The sequence below is a fragment of the Oryx dammah genome, unplaced genomic scaffold (assembly GCF_014754425.2).
Source record: "Oryx dammah isolate SB20612 unplaced genomic scaffold, SCBI_Odam_1.1 HiC_scaffold_18, whole genome shotgun sequence".
Lineage (NCBI taxonomy): Eukaryota > Metazoa > Chordata > Mammalia > Artiodactyla > Bovidae > Oryx > Oryx dammah.
Genome location: NW_024070202.1, coordinates 10617826 through 10645324, shown reverse-complemented (window position 1 = coordinate 10645324; position 27499 = coordinate 10617826). Strand labels below are relative to the sequence as shown.

General features: G+C 42.1%; 1 protein-coding gene across 2 annotated transcripts in view; it reads left to right on the top strand.

Annotated features, from left to right (window-relative positions):
- The window catches only part of CDK6 (cyclin dependent kinase 6), a 258621-nt gene that overhangs the window by 50436 nt on the left and 180686 nt on the right, over positions 1–27499 (top strand). For both annotated transcript variants that reach the window (XM_040260280.1, XM_040260281.1), the window contains one exon: positions 17045–17180. In XM_040260280.1, the coding sequence (XP_040116214.1) occupies positions 17045–17180 (136 nt within the window). The remainder of the gene's footprint in view (positions 1–17044; positions 17181–27499) is intronic.

Genomic DNA, 27499 nt, shown 5'->3' with positions numbered 1-27499 from the left:
TCAGTCTTCAATGTGGCCTGCGGAATCTTTAGTTGCAGTGTGCAAACTCCTCGTTGCAACGCTTGGGATCTAGTTCCCCAATCAGGGGTCAGATCAAACGCAGGCCCCCTGCGTCGGGAGCATGGAGTCTTAGCCGCTGGACCAGCAGGGAAGTCCCTGCAGTGGGACTTCTTGCTGTCTCTTTGCTCACACCTTCTCTTTTTCTTTTTTTTTTAAATAATAATTTTATTTACTTGTTTGTTTTTAACTGTGCTGGGTCTTGCTGCATTTTTTTCTCTAGTTGCAGCAAGTGGAAGCTATATCCTCTAGTTGCAGTGTTCGGGCTTCTCGTTGCTGTGGCTTCTCTTGTGAAACCCAGGCCCCAGGTGCACCAGCTTAAGTACTCGCAGCACGTGGATTCAGTGCTGGGCTCACCGGCTCTAGAGCACAAGCTCAATAGTTGTGGCCCATGGGCTTCGTTGTTCCTCAGCATGGGGGATCTTCCCGGACCAGGAATCGAACCCGTGTCCCCTGCATTGGCAGGCAGATTGTTTACCACTGGGCCACCAGGGAAGCCCTTCTCCTGGTCTTCAGTGCCCTTTCTTTGCCACTTGTTTAGGTAACACCCAATGGCCTAGGTTCAGTTGTCGTCGCTACAAACCTTTTCCTGCAAGTCTGACTGAGTTGTTTCTCTCTGTGCCTCTTAAAATACCCTGTGTTTATCTCTGCCTCAGCATTTCCAGATTCGTTAATGTTCATCCACTTACGTCCGCCACCGCAGTAGGCTCTGAACAACGGAAGCAAATCTGTTTTGTCCTGTGATTTTTCTGTCCCCAGCGCCCATGCACCCATGCACACCCATGCATGCGCGTGTGCTCCATCTCTCAGTTGTGTCTGACTCTTGGCGACCCCATGGACTATAGCCCACCAGGCTCCTCTGTCTGTGGGATTCTCCAGCAAGAATACTGAAGTGCATTGCCATGCCCTTCTCCAGGGGATCTTCCCGACCCAGGGATCGAACCCACATCTCTTATGTCTCTTACTTTGGCAGGCAGGCTCTTTACCACTAGCACCACCTGGGAAGCCTAGTTAATATCTTAAAGTTAGAAAAATTTTAGCTTGAAATAATACTTACATTCTATGGTATATAAAAACTTTTTTCCTATACAGCTCTATACCTCTCCCCATTTATGTTATTGTCACAATAACATAATCCACCATGGGTAGACCACAGTAACATGGTCTACCCATTAACTATAGATTTATAATTATTTTCATATGCATTTGTCCTTTTAATTATATTAAGAAAAAAGTTCAAAACTCAGTAATACTGGCTTTTATTTTTTCCTAAGCGGTCGTTCACCTTTGTCAGTGATCTTTATTTCTTCATGTGTCTTTCCGTTATTGCCTAGTGTCCTTTCATTTCAACCAGAAGGACTCCCTTTAGCATTTCGTCTAGGATGTATCTAATGGCAGCAAACTCCCTCAGCTTGTGATTATCTGGGAATGTCTTAACTTCACCTTCTTTATTTAAAAAAAATGATTGATTGATTTATATCGGGTTGTTACGAGGTCTTCATTTGCTGCGTACAGGCTTCTTCTAGTTACGGCGAGCAGGTGCTGCTCTTCCTTGTGGTGCCCAGCCTTGTCGGCAGGTGGGCTCCTCCTGGACCAGGGATCAAACCTGTGTCCTATTCTTATCCAGTGTACCACCAGTGAAGTCATTTTTCTTTTTAAAGCACAGTTTTTCTGGATTTAGAATTCCTGGTTAACAGTTGCACTTTAAATTTGTCCTCCCACTGCCTTCTGCCCTCCATGGTTTCTGATGAGAAGTTGGCTGTTGATCTTACTGAGTTTTCCTTGCAAACGATGGGTTACTTATCTCTAGTGGTTTTCTTTGCTTTTTGACAGTTTGATTTATAATATGTCTCAATCTCCTTGCTTCGTGTTCATGTGCATTCAGATAAAGGCTCATAAAAATGATGCTGATTTAAATGATTATAATTTAATATTAATAATAATGACCATGACTCTTTTATCAGTAGAACATAATCAGTACACTGTGCTTATGAAGTCAAGAAAATGTTCAGTGCTTATCTCAAAGAAGTCCATTAAAATTTTTAATTAAAAATTTAGGTGCTTAAGATGAATAAAAGTCAGTTATCCAAAATAATTACTTATGTGGAACACCCAGTTGGAGAAGGAAATGACAACCTATTCCAGTTTTCTTGCCTGGAATATCCCACGGACAGAGGAACCCGGTGGGGTGCAGTCCATGGGGTCGCAAAGAGTTGGACATGATTTAGTGACTAAAGAGCAACATCCAGTTGTCTAGTTAATTCCCAGCGTGAGTTGTTCCTTTGGTTCTCTGCAAAAGAAAAGTATGCCTTGGAGGAAAGACAATTACAGTTTCATTTACAAATTCTTACCTATTTTAGTTTTTAATTACTCTTGACGCTATGGAATAATTACCTTATTATCTGAAATAGTCCTAAAACAAAGATCAAACTCTAAAATAAATTTGAAGTAAAAGCATATTAAATCATAACTTAATATTTACACATTTTTACATTTGAACAAAACCTGATTTCAGATCCTTAAGGGCGGTAGTTGATACAGATACCAGCTCTTTCAACTTTTCCAACTGTGTCCTGTTTTCTAATCTTCTAATATAATTTCCTGATGGTATTCTTAAAACATATATATATAGGATTTTTCTCAGTTCTTAAAAAAATCATTCCTGCAAATTTTGTTGGGATAGACCTAATTTCAAAATATAAGATGTTAGGTGTTAACTTTTAATGCCTTTTTTAAAGTCATGCTTTAGGTATTTTGGTTGCTTATACCATATTATATTAATATGGACACTAAATTCTGTCCTGAGACCTAAGTACCTTATTCCTGCATTAGTTTTGACATTCTACACTCTTGGCCTGTGTTGCCTTGTTTGTGAAATGACTGTATAGAACCAGATAATCTCCAAAGCTCACCATACTTATAAAACTACATAATTCTGTCATGTGGGACTTCTTTCTTTTTTGGCCAGTATAATGAGCATTAGAGTAATTTTAAGATGCTTTGAGTTATTGTCGTTTCTCTTTTATTTCATGGTAACTCTTACTTTTGACCTGTTAACCAGATATCAGAAAAGTAGTTTTATTTTTCCTAACTTCTTTTTTGTAGAGTTAATGCATCCATAATAGGGAAGATTGAAAATCACACACCTTTAGTGAATCAGTAATGCATGCATATTGGGGTTTTTTTTCCCCCTAGAACAAAATTAAGAATTTTAACATATTTAAGTTTTAAAACTACCTTTTCAGAATTGATCATCAGGATTGCCTTATTAATGTAGTGGAGCAGATGGAAAGAAAAATATAACTGATGGAAGGAAAAAACCTTGATCAAGAGAAAAAAACCTATAATTCTTGTTTTTAAAATGGTTATTTTTTTCTTGATAAAAATTGATAATTCTCATTGTGTTGATAATAAAAACACAATTATATTCTCATTGTATGTAAAAACTGATAATATCATTGTATCGACAAATAGAAAACACAGTTCTGTAATTTCACCACCTAGAGAGCTAGCCATGTTATTATCTTGATTTGTCTTTCTACTATTTTGTTTATATATGTAGAGCCATACTGTGTGTATTCTTTTGAAGCCCGAGTTTTTTCTTAATAGCACCCTTCTCGATCCCTGGGTTGGGAAGATCCCCTGGAGAAGGGCATGGCAACCCACTCCAGTATTCTTGCCTGGAGAATCCCATAGAGAGAGGAGCCTGCCAGGCTACAGTCCATGGGATCACAAAGAGTTGGACACAACTGAGTGACTGACACCTTGCATGTTCAAAAATACGAATCTGTATCATCATTTTAAGGACCATGTGATATCTGTGTGTGTGTGTGTGTGTGTGTATCCAGATTACTCTTCTTAAAAGGTTTTTTAAATCAATTTTTACTCCTATAGTCATGTGGGTCCATTTTCACAAACCCTCACAAATGCTGTGCCCTTTTATCATTTAAACATTTTTGTTACCCAGTTTGAGGGGCTTATAAATAGTGTATCACTGCTGGTATCGTTTATGTTTCTTTATTACTAATTTAACATTTTCTCTTGTGTTTTTGTTCCTTTATGTTTCCTTAAAAGGAACTGACTTCAATGGTGGTTTTATGGGATAATAACCCAATCATCAGTATCTGAGTGAATTAGTACAGGGATAGATTTACTCACCTAGTAAGGATGTGATTAGGAAAGATATTTGGCTTATGGGGTAGGTAAAATTTGGTTGTTGTTTTTTTTCTCCCTAAGACCCAGCAGACAGTCTTCATCACAGACGGCTGCCTAGTTTTGGCTGATTCCTCGTTTTTCCTCAAGAGAGGCCCAGAGCTGAAGAACAGGGCTTTTACAGGTCGGAAACGGAGACAGAACTGAATGCTGAGAGCTGGCCAGAGTGTTCCTGCTCTCCTTGTGACTCGGGCCAGAGCTGCTCACTTTGCTTTCAAAATGATCACTGCACTCCTATATTTTTGAGATTGAAATATATTTTTAAGGCTCTGTTGGGTAAATTACAGTGTGTCATTTTCTAACTAGACAAGGGAAGGACTCAAGAGATGAGAGTCTAGGAGATGAACAGTCTTCAGCTTTATTTTAATTTTCCTGTGAATTTTCCAATACATTTTTGGTTTTTCAGCCCAGGAGTTAACATATACTGGTATAGCCAAGCTCAGCAAGGACCTTTGAGAGTTGTTATTACCACTGTATCTGTCAGCAATGGGTCTCATTTACCATAAGGAAGTCTCTGCCCCCAAAGGTGTGCTCCACACGGAGGTAGCCTTGCCCGGTGGTCAGCAGATAAGACTTGGAAACCAGGCAACCTGATTTCAGACCCTGTCTCCACCACTTACAGTGCCTGGGCCTTAGACAAGACTCTAAATCTATGACTGTTTCTTGAGATAGCCTCTGTGTGCGTGCTCAGTCGTGTCCGACTCTCTGTGACCCCACGGACTGTAGCCCGCCAGGCTCCTCTGTCTGTGGGATTCTCCAGGCAGGAATACTGGAGTGGGTTGCCATGCCCTCCTGCTTCCCAACTCAGCTGTCAAACCTGCATCTCTTTCTTCAGCCGGTGGATGCTTTTCCACGGAGCCACCTGGGAATCCCGGAGATAGACTGCATGCCATCAGACTCACCCATGGACATAAATACAGTCTGGTGGTTCTGTAGGGTGTTTCCTGAGTTCTGCAGCCATCACCATGTTGCAATTTTAGAGCATTTTATTACCTAAAAAGCAACAGAAGTCATTCTTCGTTCCTTCCACCCCTCCTCCACTACCCTCAGCCCTGTGCGCTAAGTTCTGTCTTGCTTCCGTTGTGTCCAGCTCTTTGTGACCCTGTGGACTGTAGCCCTCCAGGCTCCTCTGTCCATGGAATTCTCCAGGCAAGAGTACTGGCTTGGGTTGCCCTGCCCTCCTCCAGGAGTTCTTCCCCATCTAGGGGTCCTACTCACAGCTCTTGAATCTCCTGCACTGGCAGGTGGGTTCTTCACCACTGGCGCCACCTGGCAACCCCCAGCCCTAGGCAACCACTAATCTACTCTCTGTCTCTCCGGATCTGCCTCTTCTGGAGGTTTCACATAAAAGGAATTATGAAACACTTGGCCTTTTGTGATTGGTACCCTTCAGTGAGCATAATCTTGTTGATTTCATGTCACAGCGTGTATCTGTACTTCATTCCTTTTATTACTAAATAATATTCTACTCTATGGATGATACCGTGTTATATTTATCCATTTAGCAATCGATAGACATTTGGGTTGTTTCTGTTTGGGGCTGTTAGATGCTGCAGTGGACATTTGTGTACATACGTCTGTCTCTTCACCTATAAAAATGATTACCATTTCATAGAGTTGTTATGAGGAACAAAAAAAGTCAAAATATGTAGAAGTGACTAGTGAGGAGCAAACTAACTGCAGGTTGGGCTGTCTTAACGGGTAAATGGGATTCTGTATACTGCTCCGTTCACATTCAAAATAAACATAGAATAATAGAATTCAGGCTTCTTTCATAGTCCTCTAGCAAGCAGTGTGTGCTGTGCTGTGCTCTGCGTGGTGACCGCTCAGTCGTGTCTGACTCTGCAACCCCGCGGACTGTCACCCGCTGGGCTCCTCTGTCCATGAGTTGGTAAATGGTGTTAATTTTTTTTTAATGTATTTATTACTTTATTTGGCCGCACTGGGTCTTAGTTGCTGCACTCAGGACTTCGATCGCAGTTGCAGCATGTGGGATCTCTAGTTGCAGCCAGTGGGATCTAGTTCCCCGACCAGGGATGAAACCCAGGCCCCTTGCGTTGGGAGCACAGAATCTTAGCCACTGGAGCACCAGGGAAGTTCCAATGGTGTTTATTCTATTAGTAATCAAGACATAAGCTTCGGGAGTTGGTGATGGACAGGGAAGCCTCGTGTACTGCAGTCCATGGGTTCGCAAAGACTCGGACACGACTGAGCGACTGAACTGAACTGAACTGAATCAAGACGTAATGGTCCCAAATTTTCTTAGGCAGCAGGCTTCTTCTTTTTATAGAGTTGACTTTATGCTGTTGTTGACCTCAGGAAACTCTTTTGTAGTGGAGCTGGCCGAAGCAAAAGTGTGAAAGTCATTCTTATCTAGCTGCCTCTGTTTTTCTTTCTCTTGATTTTAGGGAGATGGTGATCCACATGGTGACTCAGAATATTTTGCCTCTGCTACCATTCTCTTCCCTTTAAGAGATATAAAATAGGTTTCTCTGATTTCCTCATGTGTCTTAGCTTGTCTCCCTTAATAGCATATAGTTAGCACAACAGTGATGTTACTCCTTCATCCTTCTCTATGCCTTTCATTCACATAAAATGCATTAGGTTTGAAGGATTGTGCTTGAAATACGAGTGCCTCTGGTGTTTGCCTATGGGCTTCCCAGGTGGTGCTAGTGGTAAAGAACCCACCTGCCAGTGCAGGAAATGTAAGAGACTCGAGTTCGATCCCTGGGTCAGGAGGATTCCCTGCTGGAGGGCATGGCAACCCACTCCAGTATTCTTGCCTGGAGAATCCCATGGACAGAGGAGGCTGATGGGCGACAATCCACGGAGTCGCAGAGTCAGATACGACTGAAACGACTGAGCACAGAACAGCTCACAGAGTGCTTGCTAGAGGACTATGAAAGAAGTCTGAATTCTGTTATTTTATGTCAATTTCAGGAATTCATCTTGAATGTGAGCAGAGCAGTATACAGTATCCCATATGCCCACTAAGATAGCCCAAATAGCTTATTTGGGGCCCAGCTTGTAGTACACCAGTGTTGCACTACTGGATGAGAGCAGTGTGTCTCCATGTACACAAGCTTTACTTTTGCTGTAGTGTAAGTATTCACTGTGGTACAAGTCACATCTTGTAAACCTGCTCAGTTTGGGGGATCCCCATTTTATTTGTGGGCTTCCCTGGCGGCTCAGAGGGTAAAGCGTCTGCCTGCAGTGCGGGAGACCTGGGTTCAGTCCCTGTGTCGGGAAGATCCCCTGGAGAAGGAAATGGCAACCCACTCCAGAACTCTTGCCTGGAAAATCCCATGGACAGAGGAGCCTGGTAGGACATAGTCCATGGGGTCGCGAAGAGTCGGACACGACTAAGCTACTTCCCTTTCACTTTCATTTTATTTGTAAAACACTTTTTGATTAGTGTATGCAAAAATATAAACTTATAGATCCACACTGCCAGTATATGTTGATAGAAGCAGAAACTAAAGATGAACTGGAAGAAAATGAATTGTGAGGCTTTCTTATGAACACACTTTTTAAGGCTATAAAGAATAAAAATGGTTTAGTAAATAAAAAGTGTTGACTTTGCATTCCCTTAACAGATAGTGAGAGCCTTCCGTGTAACTGCATAATCACAAAGGGGCTTCCCTACATGGGGTCACTACTGATACGGAGTCCGTGTGCATTTCCACTTTTCAGCAAGAGCTAGTGGAAGGGGGGTTGCTCAACTAAGGGTTTTAGGAGTACATATCTCTGAGCATTGGACTCAGCCTTTAAATGAACTAAACTCAGTATCCTTGTATTCACTGCCTCTTACCAACTGAGGCCTTTCTGATTCTAGGTCTAGGTTCCATATTCCTGTTTGCTATGAGCTTATCTCTCTTTCCGCCTTTATTTTTTCCTCCATAAAATGCCCCTGTGGTCAGACGAGGAATCACAGGAGGAATCCTGGGGAGAAGCCGCATGGCTCCTCGGGAGCCATTACTTAGTCCACTCTGCTGCTGTCGATTACTCTCGCCTGGTGGGCACCCTCGTGGAGGACCCTCTTAAGGCAAATAGTCTCCCAGCAAATCAGGGAACTGGGGCAGTCACCCTACTGCTATGTTGTTGTTCAGTCCCTCAGTCGTGTCTGACTCTCTGACCCCATGGACTGCAGCACGCCAGTCTTCCCTCTCCTTCACTGTCTCCTGGAATTTGTTCAAACTCGTGTCCATTGAGTTGATAATGTCATCCAATCATCTCATCCTCTGTCACCCCCTTTGCCTCCTGCCTTCATTCTTCCCCAGCATCTTGAGCTTAATTCATTTTGTCTAACATATAAGATGTATTTAAGGTCAGATATTGATGTTTAAAGTCATTTAATTGTTTCAGAATGTTTATAGATGTCTTAGGACTTTTTAAAGTTGGATAAAACCCAACTCACACGGGATAAGCTCCAAAGCAACAGTACTAGCTCGTGTAAGTAATGAATCCAGGGGCAGGCTGGGCACAAAGGGACCTAAGTGCTTGACCGATGTCATCCAGAATCCCTTGCCTGTTATCTCCCCGCTCAGGCTTTCTTCACTGTTGGCTGCATTCCACAGTGGGTGCACTGAAGTGGTGGCAGAGACGGCCACCAGCAGCTGCAGGCTAATCACTTGCCAGTTTGGTAATCCCAGAATAAAGAGAGCTCTACTTTCCCAGAAGTTCTAGTAAAATTCCTTGGACCAATTCTCATGATCCTGTCCATTCCTGAATCAGTCATTACCACTGTATCCAGGGTAGGGTACATGCCATCCTATGCAGGAACCCCACAGCTCTGTTGCCTGAGTGTGGGCTAGAGATGATTCCTCAGCAAAAAGTGACGGTATGGTTTCCAGAAGAGATAATGGATATTGGAAATGGAGACATCACAGACGTCTCTCTGTAGTAGGATGTAGAATGAATTCACTCTGGTGTTGATATTAAAGTTTCACATAGTATTTGTAGAACTAATACATAGCCATATACCACTGCTTGTGGTTTTACAAGTTTACATGTTAGTTGTCTTTCCCGCAACTGGGTATGACACGCTTAAAAACGGTAGCCGTCTAACATCTCTTGGAATCTCTAAAACCAAGTGCAATGCCTGCACATGGCAGGTACTGATAAATGTTTACAGATGCTGCTGAAATGGTGCTTTCCTTCTAGCAGTATGCTCATTATTGCTGGCAGCAAATACTTCTGGAATTACACCATTCAGTGCTGGTTGAGAATAAGCACACATAGTCTATGTTTAATGAGCAAAAGGAGAATACCCTGGCCAGTATCCCATAGTGTAGCGCTAGTGGAACGTGTGAACATAAATTTCGTGCATGCAAGCTATAACCACAGAAAGTGCTCTGTGGGCCATAGAAGAAGAGAGTAGAGATTTTTTTTTAATTTCTCAATTCTGAAGACTGCCAATAGTTCAAATAAAATTTTATTTAGCACTTTTAGGCAGCTGTGCCAGACATCTCACAGCTCTTGAACTGTTTGACGTCCAAACGTTCAAGAGTATGGAAAAAAAAAAGTGACAGGGAAAAAAATCCTCATAGAACTTCCTGTGACAGGTCAGAGTTTAATCACAGCAAATAATGCAGATTTCCCTTTAATTACAACCACAAAAGAAAGGCAGGGAATGTGTTTACAGAACATGTTGTTTGGGAGACCTTTGTAAATTGTTAATCTTTGGAAATCCCAGACCTATTGGACATAATCCCATCCATTAGACAAGACAACTTGCCTGTGCAATAGATCCAGAATAGCAAGTTAAGTGGAGAACACGAACAGGAAGCCGTCGCTCCGAGTTACAATGGGTAGGATGCAGAGTTAATTCGTGGAGATATTTTGTTGTGAGATGATCACATCACTAGGGCAGCTGGACAGCTGAGTGCGGCACTGGACTGCAGTGCTTGCTCCCTGCCCTGCAGCTGGGGTGTCGGGACAGCAGAGACAGGGAGAGGATTGCTTTACGGGATGGTTAGGGGCTGGTCTGACTTAATTGTGAAATGATAATGACCTCTCTGCCTTTTTTGGGATCATATTTCTTGCAGCTAAATTGCATTCATAGACTCAGTAAGGGCTCAAGAACCACTTTCCATTTCTACTTTTTGAATATTCACTTGGATCACATTAAGCTAAGCCCTGATGGATAAGTTTTGAATGGTAGTTCCCATTTCCTCTAGAAGTCATCTGAGATATTTTGTTCATCTTCGACACAGTGTGATTATATTTCTCTTACAGCCCTGTAGTTATGCAATCACTGAAATGGTATTTTTGTCAGTTTACTGAATAGCAAAGAGTTTTTTTTTTTTTTAAGTTTTAGAAAGCCTTAAGATGTTGATCAACAGAAGAAATCAGACAGTTGAGGTTGTTTCCCAGGGTTTATGTTCAAGTGTTCAGACCTGTCTGGCCCTTTTGTTTTGCAAGTGTAGGGGCTCTAGGCAGCCTGGCCACATTCCTTATTGATTTATATAAATATATTACAGATTGTTAACCTCCTGCCAAATTCCAGGGAGTTCAGTTCTTATTTAGCTCAGTTGCTTTATGTGAGTCTGATCTGTTATATTAAAGCATCTATCTTCTCTTTATTGCTCACCAAAGTGATTACTATTTGCTTTGGGCTGATTCCAGATAGAGTCATTGTAGATGAGAAAGCACCCAAAATATCATGTTCTAAAATTCCTAAGATTAGTATTTATAACTGTTGATTCAAAGTGCATTTTCTACCCATTATCACTAATGTCCTGAAGGAGGAAATGGCAGCCCACTCCAGTATTCTTGCCTGGAGAACCCCATGGACAGAGGAGCGTGGCGGGCTACAGTCCAGAGGGTCACAAACAATCTGACAAAACTAAAGTGACTGAGCACTCCAGCACTTAAGCAATTAAGTCAGACTAAATTTCATGTTACTATAGAGTCAGTTCAGTTCAGCCGCTCATTCGTGTCCGACTCTTTGCAACCCCATGAATGGCAGCATGCCAGGCCTCCCTGTCCATCACCAACTCCCGGAGTTCACCCAAACCCATGTCCATCGAGTCGGTGATGCCATCCAACCATCTTATCCTCTGTCGCCCCCTTCTCCTCCTACCCTCAACCTTTCCCAGCATCAGGGTCTTCTCCAGTGAGTCAGCTCTTCGCGTCAGGTAGCCAGAGTATTGGAGTTTCAGCTTTAGCATCAGTCCCTCCAATGAACACCCAGGACTGATCTCCTTTAGGATGGACTGGTTGGATCTCCTTGCAGTCCAAGAACTCTCAAGAGTCTTCTCCAACACCACACTTCAAAAGCATCAATTCTTCTGCACTCAGCTTTCTTTATAGTCCAACTCTCACATCCATACATGACCACTGGAAAAACCATAGCCTTGACTAGACTGACCTTTGTTGGCAAAGTAATGTCTCTGCTTTTCAATATGCTGTCCAGGTTGGTCATAACTTTTCTTCCAAGGAGTAAGCATCTTTTAATTTCATGGCTGCAATCACCATCTGCAGTGATTTTGGAGCCCCCCAAAATAAAGTCTAACACTGTTTCCACTGTTACCCCATCTATTTGCCATGAAGTGATGGGACCGGATGCCGTGATCTTCGTTTTCTGAATGTTGAGCTTTAAGCCAACTTTTTCACTCTCCTCTTTCACTTTCATCAAGTGGCTTAGTTCTTCTTCACTCTCTGCCATAAGGGTGGTGTCATCTGCATATCTGAGGTTACTTATATTTCTCCTGGCAATGTTGATTCCAGCTTGTGCTTCCTCCAGCCCAGCGTTTCTCATGATGTACTCTGCATATAAGTTAAATAAGCAGGGTGAAAGCTGTGGTACATATACACAATGGAGTATTACTCAGCCATTACAAAGAATACATTTGAATCAGTTCTAATGAGGTGGATGAAACTGGAGCCTATTATACAGAGTGAAGTAAGCCAGAAAGAAAAACACCAATACAGTATACTAACACATATATATGGAATTTAGAAAGATGGTAATGATAACCCTGTATGCAAGACAGCAAAAGAGACACAGATGTATCGAACAGTCCTTTGGACTCTGTGGGAGAGGGAGAGGGTGGGATGATTTGGGAGAATGGCATTGAAACATGTATAATATCATATAAGAAATGAATCGCCAGTCCAGGTTCGATGCAGGATACAGGATGCTTGGGGCTGGTGCACTGGGATGACGCAGAGGGATGGTATGGGGAGGGAGGTGGAAGGGGGTTTCAGGATTGGGAACACGTGTACACCCATGGCGGATTCATGTTGATGTATGGCAAAACCAATACAATATTGTAAAGTAAAAAAAAAATATATATATATAATAATAATAAATAAAAGTGAAAAAAAAATAAGCAGAGTGACAATATACAGCCTTGACGTACTCCTTTTCCTATTTGGAACCAGTCTTTTGTTCCATGCCCAGTTCTAACTGTTGCTTCCTGACCTGCATACAGGTTTCTCAAGAGGCAGGTCAGGTGGCCTGGTATTCCCATCTCTTTCAGAGCTTTTCACAGTTTATTGTGATCCACACAGTCAAAGGCTTTGGCATAGTCAATAAAGCAGAAATAGATGTTTTTCTGGAACTCTCTTGCTTTTTTGATGATCCATTGGATGTTGACAATTTGATCTCTGGTTCCTCTGCCTTTTCTAAAACCAGCTTGAACATCTGGAAGTTCACGGTTCACGTACTGCTGAAGCCTGGATTGGAGAATATATAGAGAGAGTAGTATTACCCAAAATGTCTTCTGTGGATGATTGAGTCTGTAGGATGTTAACGGCCAGCACTGGAGTCCAAAGCCTACAGGTTCTTCTACGACTTTTACTGCTCTTGATGCCACCTTTGAATTTCTAAGGAAACAGTAATGGGCTCCATTTCCCAAGTGAAATTAGTATATTATTATCATTAATATTATTATTATTCATAGTATCAAATGAAATTCATCTCAAAAAATAAAAATAACTGTCTCCTTGAACCAGCATGAGCCACTTCTACTGAGCACCCTTCTTTTCACAGCCCAGAAGAATATATGACTATATACATTAAAAGTTATACAATAATATTCTACTCTGTGTCTCTTTAAATATGTCTCTTTTAAAACTCCACTTTTAAAAATATTGCCAGTGAAAAGTAGTGCCTTTTCTCCGTGGCTTATCATTAGGGGTGGTTAGCAGCGACCCCAGGGAGCTCGCACTTGGATATCACAGGTGCTACAGGCAGTGAGAGTGAATCTTAAGAAACTGCAGAGTGCTATAACTTTGAGAAAAATAACTTGGGTGGGTTAGATGTTATTCTTGCATTGTGACACAGAGTGTTTAAAGACGGTTTCAGTGAGATGAAGCAACGTAGCATACAGCTAGGGGTGTTAGGTAACTAACAACGGTTTGGGAGCAGGTGACGCTTTGGTTTTGTGGTGTTTTATGATCACTTCATTCTCTAGTTATATCCCTGTCAATGTTTTTTTTTTTTTTCCTTTTGAAAATTACTAAAATGTCTGATGTGCACAGACCATAAGTGCAGTAAGAACTGAAGTTACTAGATCTTTACTGACTGGAGGCAGTGATAAGCAATGTATTTTTCTCAAGGAAATGTATTATTGATGATAGAAAACATTTTGAAACTAATGTGTAAGAAGCATAGCCGTAATGATGCAGTTCTCATGTTTGTATCTGATTTTAATACAGGCCATTTTTGCTTCATTGCTGTTTTATTTTATCACAAAAATAGAAGCAACTGATTAAAAGAAGCTTGGTGATTGTGGAACAAAAAAAGTAAAGCTGTCAGAGAATATGGGTTTAATGGAAAGAAGATGATTCAAAAGAGCCTGTGAATAAATGGTAGTTACCTTGAATTACCATATTCAGAGAAGTGTTTTCATAAACTTCCCAGGTCAGATCCATCCTTGTTCAGTGTCTGACTCTTGGCGACCCAATGTATTGCAACACGCCAGGCTTCCCTGTCCTTCACTGTCTCCCAGAGTTTGCTCAAACTGATGTCCATCAAATAGGTGATGCCATCCAACCATCTCATCTTCTGTCACCTCTTTCTCCTCCTGCCCCCAATCTTTCCCATCCTCAGGGTCTTTTCCAGGGAGTCGACTCTTCCCATGAGGTGGCCAGAGTATTGGAGCTTCAGCTCTGGCATCTGTCCTGCCAGTGAATATTCAGGGTAGACTTCCTTTAGGGCTGACTGGTCTGGTTCATGAATGACAGCAATCGTGTGTTCACAGGGCAGTGTGCATATCACTTCTGGCACTGTTTGTGATACATTGTTTAATTAGGGGTTTTTAGTTTATCAGAATCATTTTTTCAGAATAAGTCACATTCAGTTCAGTTCAGTTCAGTCGCTCAGTCGTGTCCGACTCTTTGCGACCCCATGAATCGCAGCACACCAGGCCTCCCTGTCCATCACCAACTCCCGGAGTTCACTCAGACTCACGTCCGTCGAGTCAGTGATGCCATCCAGCCATCTCATCCTCTGTCGCCCCCTTCTCCTCCTGCCCCCAATCCCTCCCAGCATCAGAGTCTTTTCCAGTGAGTCAACTCTTCACATGAGGTGGCCAAAGTACTGGAGTTTCAGCTTCAGCATCATTCCTTGCAATGAACACCCAGGGCTGATCTCCTTGATGATGGACTGGTTGGATCTCCTTGCAGTCCAAGGGACTCTCAAGAGTCTTCTCCAACATCGCAGTTCAAAAGCATCAATTCTTCAGCGCTTAGCTTTCTTCACAGTCCAACTCTCACAGCCATACATGACCACAGGAAAAACCATAGCCTTGACTAGACTGACCTTTGTTGGCAAAGTAATGTCTCTGCTTTTGAATATGCTATCTAGGTTGGTTATAACTTTCCTTCCAAGGAGTAAGCGTCTTTTAATTTCATGGCTGCAATCACCATCTGCAGTGATTTTGGAGCCCCCAAAATAAAGTCTAACACTATTTCCACTGTTTACCCATCTATTTCCCACGAAGTGAAGGGACCAGATGCCATGATCTTCGTTTTCTGAATGTTGAGCTTTAAGTCGACTTTTTCACTCTCCTCTTTCACTTTCATCAAGAGGCTTTTTAGTTCCTCTTCACTTTCTGCCATAAGGGTGGTGTCATGATATTCAAAGACTTTAGAAATTTAGAAGTTAATTTGATAAGTAGATGATTAAAAAACTTAAGAATGTTTGAAAGTAGAAAAAGTAGGGAAGAAATTTGGTTGATCTTAATTGATTTTACTGGAGTTGGAGAACTCACCCCAGGCTACCCAGCATTAAAAAATAGTTTGGATCTGGCTATGATGTATGTGTGGTTGTTGGTGGTGTTCACTCCATCTGATTTAACTTAATTATAGTGTTCTTTGAAAGTATACTTGAGATTTACAGAGAAGTACCAAAGATTGTGGACCCCATCCATGGTAGAAATGCAGTAGAGTAGCAGGGTGAACCTGCGAGGCATTAAAAATTTACGTGGTAATATACAAAGTGGCTAATTGTGAGTCAACCCTTCATTTCAGTACTTGGGTTATATGCACATTTATAGTTAGTTAAGTTCTTTGAAGAAAGTGTTGTTTCATTTTAAAACTTGAAAGAAAATAATAGGATAGAATTTTTATTATCCTTTTCTTAGTATTTATATTACATCCTTGTCCTGAAATTTTATTTCCAGCTTGTTTATGGGAGGCGTGTTTAATTCTTTATATGTTTGGTGAGCATCTCATGTCCTCCCCTGCACACCTCCCCCCACCAGATGATGTCCTTTGACTGTTGAAACTAAAGGAGCATCAGCCCTTTGGCTTGAAAATTCTTTTGATGACTGAAGGCTTTGTTTTTAAAACTTAAATTTGGAATTAGTTGTAGGATTTTATGGGATAAATTGAATTCTCCCATCCGAACATAATTATAAAGTTTGTCAGTCTGCCTTTATCATCTTAGGGCAGAATAGTTTGCCAAGGCAATGTCTGCAACCCCCTCAAAAAATAATCAAAAATTCACAATTTTTATTAGCATGATATTTGCAGTTTTAAAACAAAGAATTCATGCCCTTTCCAGGGAGATGATTGGATTGAGCAGGATGAGAACAGTTTCTTAGAAATAAAACAGATTTCTCCATATTGCATTTTAATTACTTTCATAGGCATGATTTGAAGACCTTAAATTCCAGGAAAATCTAAATCGCAGAGTCCAGTGTCCTCAAAGAATGCTTAGTCTCTGTCTGTTCAATAATTCTTGACCTATGAGCTAAGAACCATATTTTTTATAGAGTCTGCAGTTTTTGAAACTATCTCCACCAGTACGTTCTCCCTAAGATCTTTTTTTTTTTTCTCTAAGATCTTAAGTAAGGAACTCTCCAAGCAGACATTCTCATGTTGCTTTCTACTCGCCGCTATGAATTTTCTCACCACTTAACCAAGTGCTCCTCTCCTGAGCTTTCGTATTAAAGGGTCAGACCCAGGTGGCATTAGTGATAAAGAATCTGCCTACCAGTGCAGGAGACACAAGAGATGCGGGTTCAGTCCCTGGGCTGGGATGATTGCCTGGAGTAGGGAATGTCTGCCTTCTCCAGTATCCTTTCCTGGATAATCCCAAGGGCAGAGGGGCCTGGCAGGTGACAGTCCATGGGGTCCCAAAGAGCAGGACACGACTGAGGGACTAAGCACTAACAGGTATCCTTACATATTATCACAAGGATTGATCCAATCTAGCCTTTCCCCCCGCCTTAATTTTGTGATCAAAGGATATGTGTAAGACTTACAGATTTCTTCTTTTCGTATTACCACCTCCCTAATACTTCTTTCTTTTTCCTTTTAGGTTGTTTGACGTGTGTACAGTGTCACGAACAGACAGAGAAACCAAACTAACGTTAGTGTTTGAACACGTTGATCAAGACTTGACCACTTATTTGGATAAAGTGCCAGAACCTGGAGTGCCCACTGAAACCATAAAGGTACTAAGAGTCCTCTCTCTGCCTGGTCAAACAGTCACACTGTTATTTAAACAGTGGCATTCTTTCCTTATGAAAATTGCCAGAAGTAGAGCCTTTGGAACTCAATATATAGTTAAATATATCTAGTATGACTAAGTGGATGTTTAAAGAATGGGGTATATTCTAGTTCACTAATTTTAGAACTCAGTGGAAAAAACCCCTTTTGTTCTAATATATATTAAAATTATTAGGAAATACCTGCTTGTACGTTATCTGGCCCTGAGCCTACAAAGTATAGTTTAATAAGTATGTTAATAGCTCAGCCATTTTCTGATGGTTTGTGAACTCTGCTTTCTTCCCTCGCTCATAAAACATTTATAGGAAGCCCAGAAGTGTCAGGTCCCATCCCAAACTCTTGTGATTCAAAGATGACTTAAGACTCCTTGGAGGTCAGCAAGCCAGATGCAGTATATTGACTCCAGATCTTTTCTGCCTTTAAGTCTAAAGGGAAGAGCTGCTTATAAAGCTTTATTGGTCTTACTTTGTTCTGCTTAATTGAACTTCCCAGTTGATCTTTCAGATCTCTGCACATATGTGCAGGTGTTCATGGAGATCTGTTTGTTTTTGTGAATTAGGTGAAGCAGACTCTTTACCTTATCATTCATTGTGTAGAAATGGCTTCTAGAATTCAGCATCCTTTTAGATAGGCGTGAATAGCTAAAAATAGTTTATTGTCTGAACAGAGTAAGAGAGATCTTTTAGTGACAGCTAGATGGGTTCCCAGTTTTGGTACATTTAGAACGTGACATATTGAATGATTTATTTATTTGGTTTTAGACCAATATAGAATTTATTTTCTCCCATCTGCCTTTCATAAGAGAAGGTGGTGCTCAGGAATGGTCTCATTGCTTCCTGAGCTGTTTCAAGGACAGTAAGGCCCTTTAACCGTAGGTATTCCTAATTACGGGTTTCCCAGGTGGCACAGTGATATAAGAATCTGCCTGCCATTGCAGAAGACACAAGTGATGTGGGTCTGGGTTGGGAAGATCCCCTGGAGGAAGAAATGGCAACCCATTCCAGTATTCCTGCCTGGAGAACTCCATGGACAGAGGAGCCTGATGGGCTACAGTCGGTGGGCTTGCAAAGACTCGGGCGTGACTGAGCAGCTAGCACATGCACAAGCCTCATTACACGTTCTTGGTCATTTTCTCTTCTATCTCTGCATCCTCTTTCCTCCGGAATTCTTTTCCAGTCTTATGACTTCAGTTCTCTCCTTTATGAGTGTGTCCAAAATACTATGTTCAGCATGCAGGGGAGAACATAGCCCCACTCTGTGTACTCTGCTTTCTGGCCAAATTGGACTAATCCGCATCCTCTTAGCGTGGCTCCCAGCTTCCTCCCTCCGAGGCCTTCCTCTCATTGCTATTTCTTTGCTCCCCCCACTATTAGCTATCTGCTCACATTTTTCGGGGCTGACCCCAGATACCATTTGGCTCACATTTACAGCTGGGTGTGATCTCATTTGTCTTTTAGCACTTGTTCTACACCTCTCTTCCTCTTTATCATATTTTGTTCATTTGTGATTATTTGTGTCCATATTTTACTTATTTGTTCGTCTTTGTGTCCTGACAGTCCATACTCATAGATTTATACACATAGGTACTCAATCAGTAAGACACATTGCCAACCATTCTTCAGATATAATTAATTGAAATTTATTGTTTTTTTAAATGACTTCCAATAGCTTAAACATAGCCTCTCAACACAAGCATTGGCTTCTTCTGATCTATTTCTATGTTCAAAAATTTCAGTTCAGTTCAGTGGCTCAGTCGTGTCTGACTCTTTGCAACCCCATGAATTGCAGCACGCCAGGCCTCCCTGTCCATCACCAACTCCTGGATTTCACCCAAACTCATGTCCATCGAGTCGGTGACACCATCCAGCCATCTCATCCCTCTGTTGTCCCCTTCTCCTGCCCCCAATCCCTCCCAGCATCAGAGTCTTTTCCAATGAGTCAGCGCTTCGCATGAGGTGGCCAAAGTATTGGAGTTTCAGCTTTAGCATCAGTCCTTCCAAAGAACACCGGGAGAGATCAGTTTTTTAAACAGCGAGACAAGGTAATCATTTGTTTACACCCTGCATTTCTAGCGACATAGGTCTTTTGAACTTAATGTTAAATTCTCCTAGGGTGTTAGAGGCTGCCAAGTGGAATCATTTGCAAAAGTGAAAGTGAAAGTCGCTCAGTCGTGTTTGACTCTTTGCGACCCCGTGGACTTTAGCCTACCAGGCTCCTCTGCCCATGGGGTTTTCCAGGCAAGAATACTGGAGTGGGTTGCCATTGTCTTCTTCAGGGGATCTTCCCAACCCAGGGATTGAACCCAGGTCTCCCGCATTGCAGAGAGATTCTTTACCTTCTGAGCCACCAGGGGAACCTCAGAGCACTGGAGTGGGTAGCCTATCCCTTCTCCAGGGGATCTTCCTGATCCAGGAATCAAACCTGGGTCTGCAGGGGTCTCCTGCATTGCAGGCAGATTCTTTACCTACCAGCTGAGCTCCTGGGGCTTCCCATTTGCAACAGTATCAGTAGTTAGAACAGCTGATGAACTAAAATGATGTGCTTAAACTAAGGCTTGATCAGGCAAGAGTAGAAAATAAAATGGAGTGAGGGAAATTCCACTTCCCCTCAAGGGTGAGGGTAGAGAGGTAAGCTGGATTAAATGAGGCACAGGCAGAAAGATGGTCACCAAGGTGAGGAGGAAAGAGAGAAGTGGAGTAGGGGAGTGACCGAGCCAGGTTTCGGGAGCAGAGGATTGATGCTCATGAGCAGAAGCTTTTCATAAGGCAGCTTGTTGAAAGTATTTCTGAGTTCTTCACCTATCCATGGAAAGGGTGTGTCGCTCCATTCTGTGTTGAACAGAAGATTCTCCTGGCGGCTGTTAAATGTCTTCAGTCATCAGGATCAATGCCATTCTCACAGAGATGGAGGCAGGGGCAAGGACTGTGGTTATTCAAGGTTTGGGGTTAATTGTGTATTGATGTTTTCATAGTAAAACCAAACTATAGTCAGGCAGTATTTCAGGCAGTTAATTTGTATGTTAATGGCTAATTGAACATCTTTCGATAACTTAAAAGATAGTCACAAGACACTTTTCGTCTTCATCCTTAATTTTTTTTAATTGAAGTAAAGTTGACTTACAGGGTTGTGTTCATTTCTGGTTTATAGTAAAGTGATTCAGTTACACATATATATGTTCGTTTTCATACTTTTCCCACTATGCTTTATTATAGAATACAGTAGGACCTTGTTATTTTATATATAGTAGTTTGTATCTGCTAACTCCAGGCTCCTGATTTATCCCTACGTGCCCCATTTCCCTTTGGCAACCATTTTGTAAATAATCCACTAGAATCGTTTTTTTTTTTTAGATTCCACCTACAAGTGGTATCATATGATACTTGTCTTTCTCTACCTGACTTCACTTACTGTGATAATCTCTGGATCCCATCCTTGTCACTGCAGACGGCGGTATTTATTCTTTGTTATGACTGAGTAATAGTCCACTGTGTGACAGGTTGCTTCCCTGTCTCGGCTATTGTAAATAGTGCTGTGATGGGTACTGGGATACATGTATCTTTTCAAATTAGAGTTTTCTCCAGATAAATGCCCATTCATCCTTAATTTAAAAAAATGTTGTTGAACTGTGCAGATCTACTTTTCTTTCTTATTAAATATAAGAATATAATGGTTTGGGGTTGGTGTTTTGTTTTTTTTTTTTTTAAGAATTTGAGTGTTTGAGATTCTTTAAGGTCATTATCAAAAACATGAGTAATCATTTATAAGTGCTGTAATACCATCAAGTGGATAGTGGTTTTTTTTGGAAATGGATAGTTTTAAGTTCAAGATGTGATAGATATAAATTTATTTTTAATGAATACTTGTATCTTTTGTATGTAAGCTCTTGTCTTTTTAAGCATTGGTATGCAGGATAAATAGCTGCTAAGTAGAAAGTTCTGGCTAGTTGAATTTTTCGAACCTGCAACCAGAGAACAGAAATATTTTGTTGTTGTATAGCTCACTTGTGAGAAGTCTTAGTAACTATATCAAGAGAATATTGTTATTCTGAGGGGCCTATTGGAAACATGGACTGAACTATTTATACAGAATGCTTTCTCATAATAGTTTTTCTGAGTATACTTGTACAGACATTAATTTTATAGGGCAAGTTCTATGCTGGGCACTTTGAGGACAGAAAACTGAATGAGTCATGAATCTTTGCTCAGGGGCCTTAGAATAGAAGCGCACACAGCAGCCTGTGGGACACTTCTCTATGGTTATATAAGTAGTTCACTTGGTGTTTTCAAGTTTTAAAAAACCCACTTATTTATAAATAAACACAGTTTGTAGCTGATTCTTGCATTATGGTACCAAAATATTTTCTAAAATGTTCTTCAAAATCATCAATATTGTTGTCTTGCATATATCAGAACATGCCAAGTTTCAGAATAGGTAAAAAGGTTAACTATTTTAACATGAAATAGGCATAGAACAGAAAATCAAGGAGAGAGACCTCTTATTACGATGGTGTGAGCTGCGAGGATCGTCCTCCAGCACCTGTCCCCCTCCGTGTCATCTTTGACACTGTTTACCTGTCGGTCCTCCTCAATTTAGCATCTCCCGAGTGCACGTTCAGGACATATATTGCGTTCAGTGAGCTGTATTTGGTGAAATTAGGATGCTGCGTGGTCTCTGACTAACTGTTCCAGAGGCAAAATCTTTCTGTTCAGGACTGTTGTCATCAGTCTGTTATAAAAAAAAACAAACCCACATTGTTAAAAGTAGAAGCGGGGCTTATCTTCTCAGTATACGTACATCACATAGCAATTTTAAAATGCATTTAAATGCCATTTGTTTTTAAAAGGCAAAAGACTACCCCTGAAGTCCTAAGTATTCGTGATGGTTGATAGTTGGTGAACTCATTAGAGGATATCCGGTCATTATCGTAGGGCTTCCCTGGTGGTTCAGACGGTGAAGGATCGTCCTGCAGTGCAATCCCTGGGTGGGGAAGATCCCCTGGAGAAGGAAATGGCAACCTACTCCAGTGTTCTTGCCTGGAGACTTCCATGGACAGAGGAGCCTGGTGGGCTATCCATCGGATCAAAAAGAGTCGGGCACGACAGAGACTAACGCTTTCACTTTTCCTTTGTCTTTATCCTGTGGTCTGGACTGAACATTGTCGTTGAGAGACTGATGAGAATACAATAAAATTATAGGTGGTTCTTTCCAACCTTTTAAAATGCTCTTCTCCTAAAAATGAATAAATAATCACATCTTATCGTATTCATACTTGATCTTGAAATTTTCATCGCATTCTTTAATCTCTTTTCTTGCCGTCCTAAGATACAGTCATTCATGCTGATGGTGACGTTTGCATGAAGAAACCTCTTGACTGCTAAGCTGTGATGTAAACAAATACTCAGACTTTGCCTCATAGGCCGATCATTGCTGTATCTTGTTTTCCTCTTTGTAGTTCAGAATGTTTTTTGATCTACCTAACTGTGGAGGAATTCAGTGCGTCTGTTTAATTTGGTCATTTGAGATTCGATATTATCTTCTTAGACTTCCTTGCTTAAACTTATGAGGCAATAACTGATACCTTATGATTGTCTTTTTCTTTTCTTTGGGGGTTCATAATATGTTTTGAGTATATGTGTTTATGTAGCACCTTTCACTTGGGGGGGGGTGCTTTATAAGGAAAGAAAAAACAGCGGCTTCCAGATTGTTGGGTTTTCTCTTTCATGCCTTTATCTGCCACTGTGTGAGAAAGGATCAGAAAGAACTGTAAACAAATTCCCTCACTTTGCTCCTTTGTCATATCTAACTGCTACCCAGAAAAAGAACTCTATGGCAGGATATATATATATGCTAAGTAGCTTCAGTCATGTCCGACTCTTAATGACTCCATGGACTGTAGCCTGCCAGGCTCCTCAGTCCGTGGGGTTCTCCAGGCAAGCATCCTGGAATGTGTTAAGGTATCTTCCCAACCCAGGGATCGAACCCAGGTCTCCCGCGTTGTAGGCAGATTCTTAACCACCTGGGCCACCGGGGAAGCCCATGAATACTGGAGTGGGTAGCCTATCCCTTTTCCAGGGGATTCTCCCAACCTGGGAATCGAACTGAAGTCTCCTTCATTGCAGGTGGATTCTTTACCAGCTGAGCTACCAGGAAAGCCCATGTGTGTGTGTGTGTGTGTGTGTGTGTGTGTGTATATATATATATATATATATATATATGAAGAAAACTCCTGTGTAAAAATCTCACACTTTACATGCCTGCAAAATGTAATACCCTCTTTTATTGAACTGTCAGTTGGTCCTCAGACTTGCCTCTCTAGTACATTCTCTCCCCGGTGTCTGACCCGGCTTCTCAACTATCTTTTAAGCTCTCTGAAGTTCTCTGTGTCATTCTTTGGACATTCTGTACATGTAACGTGTCTTTCACAAGCAGAAATTCAAAGGCACTGAGAGCTCACACAGAACACCAGCTGACTCTCCAAAACAGAGCACGGTTCTTTCAGCTCAAGACCACATGGCCTCTTTGGATGACTCAGTCTTGGAATAAAAATTATATTTTGTGCATGTATCTCTGTAACAGACAAATTCTACTGGGCTCGAGAAGGCCGAAAGACCTCAAGGTTTATGAGTCTGTGCGAGTCATTTTCTCTGCGAATTAGATTTCATTTTATCTTCGATTGAATGTTTCTTGGAGATTTCTGCTGGTTGTAACATTTTCAGTAGGAGATAAAATGTACTATTAAGTTTATGTTACAAAACCCAGACTTCAGAGACTGACACACACTCTTAACAGCACCTGTTTTGTGCCTCTGGGAAAGATCTGTTTTCATGAATAATATCTGCTTGCAGTAAACAGTGGCCCTGGTGTCAGGATGGGGTGGCCGGGACTGATTCATCTTTCTCCATCTGACATAATGCGAAGTGACTGCCTGGTCCCGTTACTCTGATGAGGAAAGCCCCCCAGAGCCGCCTCTCCTCTCACCCCTAAAGGAATCAAGCCATGGCCCCTCTCGGCTCCTGGTGGTCTCCACTTTGCCTGAATTATGAGCAGGTGATTTGTCTCATCTTTGCAGGACACAGAGCAAATTAACATGAAAATATCGCTTCCCAGAAAACAAGGCAGACTTGAATGCCCTGTCGCTGGCGGTCATTAGCCATCTGCCACCGACACTCATACCCTGTTTATCACATTTGAAATTCAGAGCAGATGTTGCATAATAAAGTGATCCCAAAAACAAGACGAGAAACTCAGTGAACAAATACTCCACAATGACGATAAGGGTCCTGGAAGGACATTTGTTTCAATCTGATATCAAGGCTGGACTTTGCTGAATAGACTGTGGGTTTTTCAAACACACAGAGGCATGTGCACACACATCTCTCCTGGTGTTTAAAGCAAACTGCTTTTCAGAGTCACATGAAATAATTTTTTGAAGAAAGCGCGTCCGTGAAGGATGCCTGAGAGGACTGTTTAATCAGATTAAACAGTGGAATGTTACAGTAACACTAGTTCTGGTGCAGAGGACCTCACCGGGCAGTGTTGGTTTTTACTCTAAGATGGGCCTCAACCTACAGCAATCTGCCTTAAAATAGTTCACGCCTGTGGTACAGTGGATTTCTCAGGGCTTTGTGACTTGCCAGCACGGTAGCCCAGATTTGCTTCTTGGCACTCAGAATCCTGTCCTCTCTACCCTCTGCCTTCCCTGCCTCGCACTGTCCCCACGCCCACTCTCTTCCCTCCTTGCCAGCGCACACACAGACACACTCTCGGTTTCCCAGGGTCTCCGGAGCTCTGCCCCAGACCTTCCTCCTCAGTCCTGGGCCTTCGGCTCTCTCCAGCCTGAGTCCGAAGAGCCTTTCCTTTACACTTCCCTGCCCTTCCACGTTAAGGTCACATTTTAGAGGATTGCTTATTGTAATGCTTTATCCAAACAATTTGTGCACGTTCTACACTGCATTGGCAGGCAGGTTCTTTACCACTAGCACCACCTGGGAAGCCCCTTCTGCCCATCCTAGACCCTTAGTATGCCTTTTAAAAAGCACGTCACTCATGCATTAATGATCATACTTAGAGGCATTCTGCTTTTTAAAAACCAGGCGTCTGAACTTTCATCAGGAATGTAACCTGTGTCGTAGTTTTTCTTTGTGGGAAGTCAGCTTGGAATGTAGACTTCTGACTCAAAAAAAAAAAAGCCTTCTCTGAACAAACCACACCCTGGCCCACACCCTTACCTGAGTAGGTGCCCACTTTACCCCCCCTACACATACACACACACAGAATTTGGGGGGATTTTTAAAAACAGGAACATCAGCCATAATGCTAAGCAGAAGTTAGGCAGCCAGCCTGGGAGTTGCTTGAGGGTTAAATCGAAGTGGCTCCAGCCACCGGCCACTGTCAGCTCTAACAGGAGAGATGATCGGAAGGAAGCGAGTCAGCCCTGAGCTCACCTCAGATTTAGGGGGAAACCTAGGGTGAGTGAGCTACGTCTGTAGCAATTTTCAGTAACTCTTCAGGGAGAACACTTTCAGATAGTCTAGCTTTTGAGGCAGAGAAGGCACTGGCCCCCCACTCCAGTACTCTTGCCTGGAAAATCCCACGGATGGAGGAGCCTGGTGGGCTGCAGTCCATGGGGTCGCACAGAGTCGGACACGCCTGAGCGACTTAGCAGCGGCAGCAGCAGCAGATTTGGAGGACTCTCCCAGAAACAAATCCTTAAGCAATTTACCAGGCCCTTGTAGTAGTTGAAAATATCAGAAAGAGGACAGAATTATGCAAATACATAATTATCTCAAAGTATAACAGATAAGTTATAAGTTCTACTAGATATATAATAAAACCTATATACTATATATAATATATATATTATTTAGATAATATGATTATCTAAACATACAACAGTATAGTAAATTATAATAGAGTTATTTAATAGGTGGGTTTGTTTTTTTTTCCCTAACAGGAAATATGGGTTAAAAAAGAAAACCAAAAACTGGTGTCTTTCTAAAGGTACTGTAAGACTGACTCATTAAAATAAATACTGACTCACTAAAATAAACAAGTGACACTTTGATCAAGCTAATAATAGGTTAGTTGGAATCTCTTTAGAAAGTGCTTCCTCACCTTGGGCATTGAGTCTGTTTATAGAGCCCATGAAAAAGTTGCAGGCAGTGTATACCAGTGTGTGTTCCTATGGTAACAGATGGTAGAGAGATGCTCCACATAGTGGAGGGATATTCCTCACCCAGGTTTAGAGTGTGCCTAAGCTGCCTGGTTAAAGTTTCTTTCCTGGCTCTCTTCCTCTAAATGTTGAACAGTGGAGGCTTCTTCATCCTCAGCTCTCTTCTCTTTCCTGTCTACACTTTCTGACCAGGTGATAGCATTTAGTCCTGAACCTTCAGGTATCATTATTCTTTAGCCTGACCTTTCCCTCTTGCTCTGAATGCGTTAGAATCCACCAGCTGTCTGATATTTTGGGACCAAAACATTACCCGAGAATCCTCTCCCCAACTCAGGCCTTCCCCATCTGCCCAGTTGTTTGAGCCCCCAAACCTAAGGATCCTTCTATGTTTCTTTCTGTCACAGTCTTCGTCTAATCCCTTAGCAGGTACTTTGGGTTTTATCCCCAAAAGATAACCCCAGTCTGACTGCTTGCTTCTCAGCATCTTTGTTGCTAAAGCTCTAGTCTGACCCATCAAACCAGCTTTCTAATTCAATATGCTATTTTCACTCCTGTCCCTTGTAGCTCATCCTTCCTGTGACAACCAGAGGCACCTGATTAAAGCATAAATTAAAGTTATTACTCAGGCTTCCCTGGTGGCCCGGTGGTTGGGAATCCACCTGCCAATACGGGGAGCATGGGTTTGATCTCTGTTCCGGGAGGATTCCACATGCTGCGGGGCAGCTGAGCCCGTGCACCACAGCTGCTGAAGACCGCGTGCCCTACAGCCCATGGTCTGAAATGAGAGAAACCACTGCAGTGAGAAGCATGCACGCTGCAGCTAGAGAGTTAGCCCCTCGCTCCTTGCAGCTGGAGAAAGCCCGTGTGCAGCACTGAAGGCCCAGCCCAGCAAAAAATAAACAAACAAAAATTTAGACAAAAAATTTAAGAGTTATTACTCCTCTGCTGAAAACCACTTTTCTCCAATGGTTTCCTGTGACCTATAGCATAAAGTCAGAAGTCCTGCCCTGCCTACTGCCCTTGTCCTCCCCTTCGCTCCCCACCAGACCCTGTTCTGCTTCTGTGGCTCACTGTCCTTCAACCACACCTGCC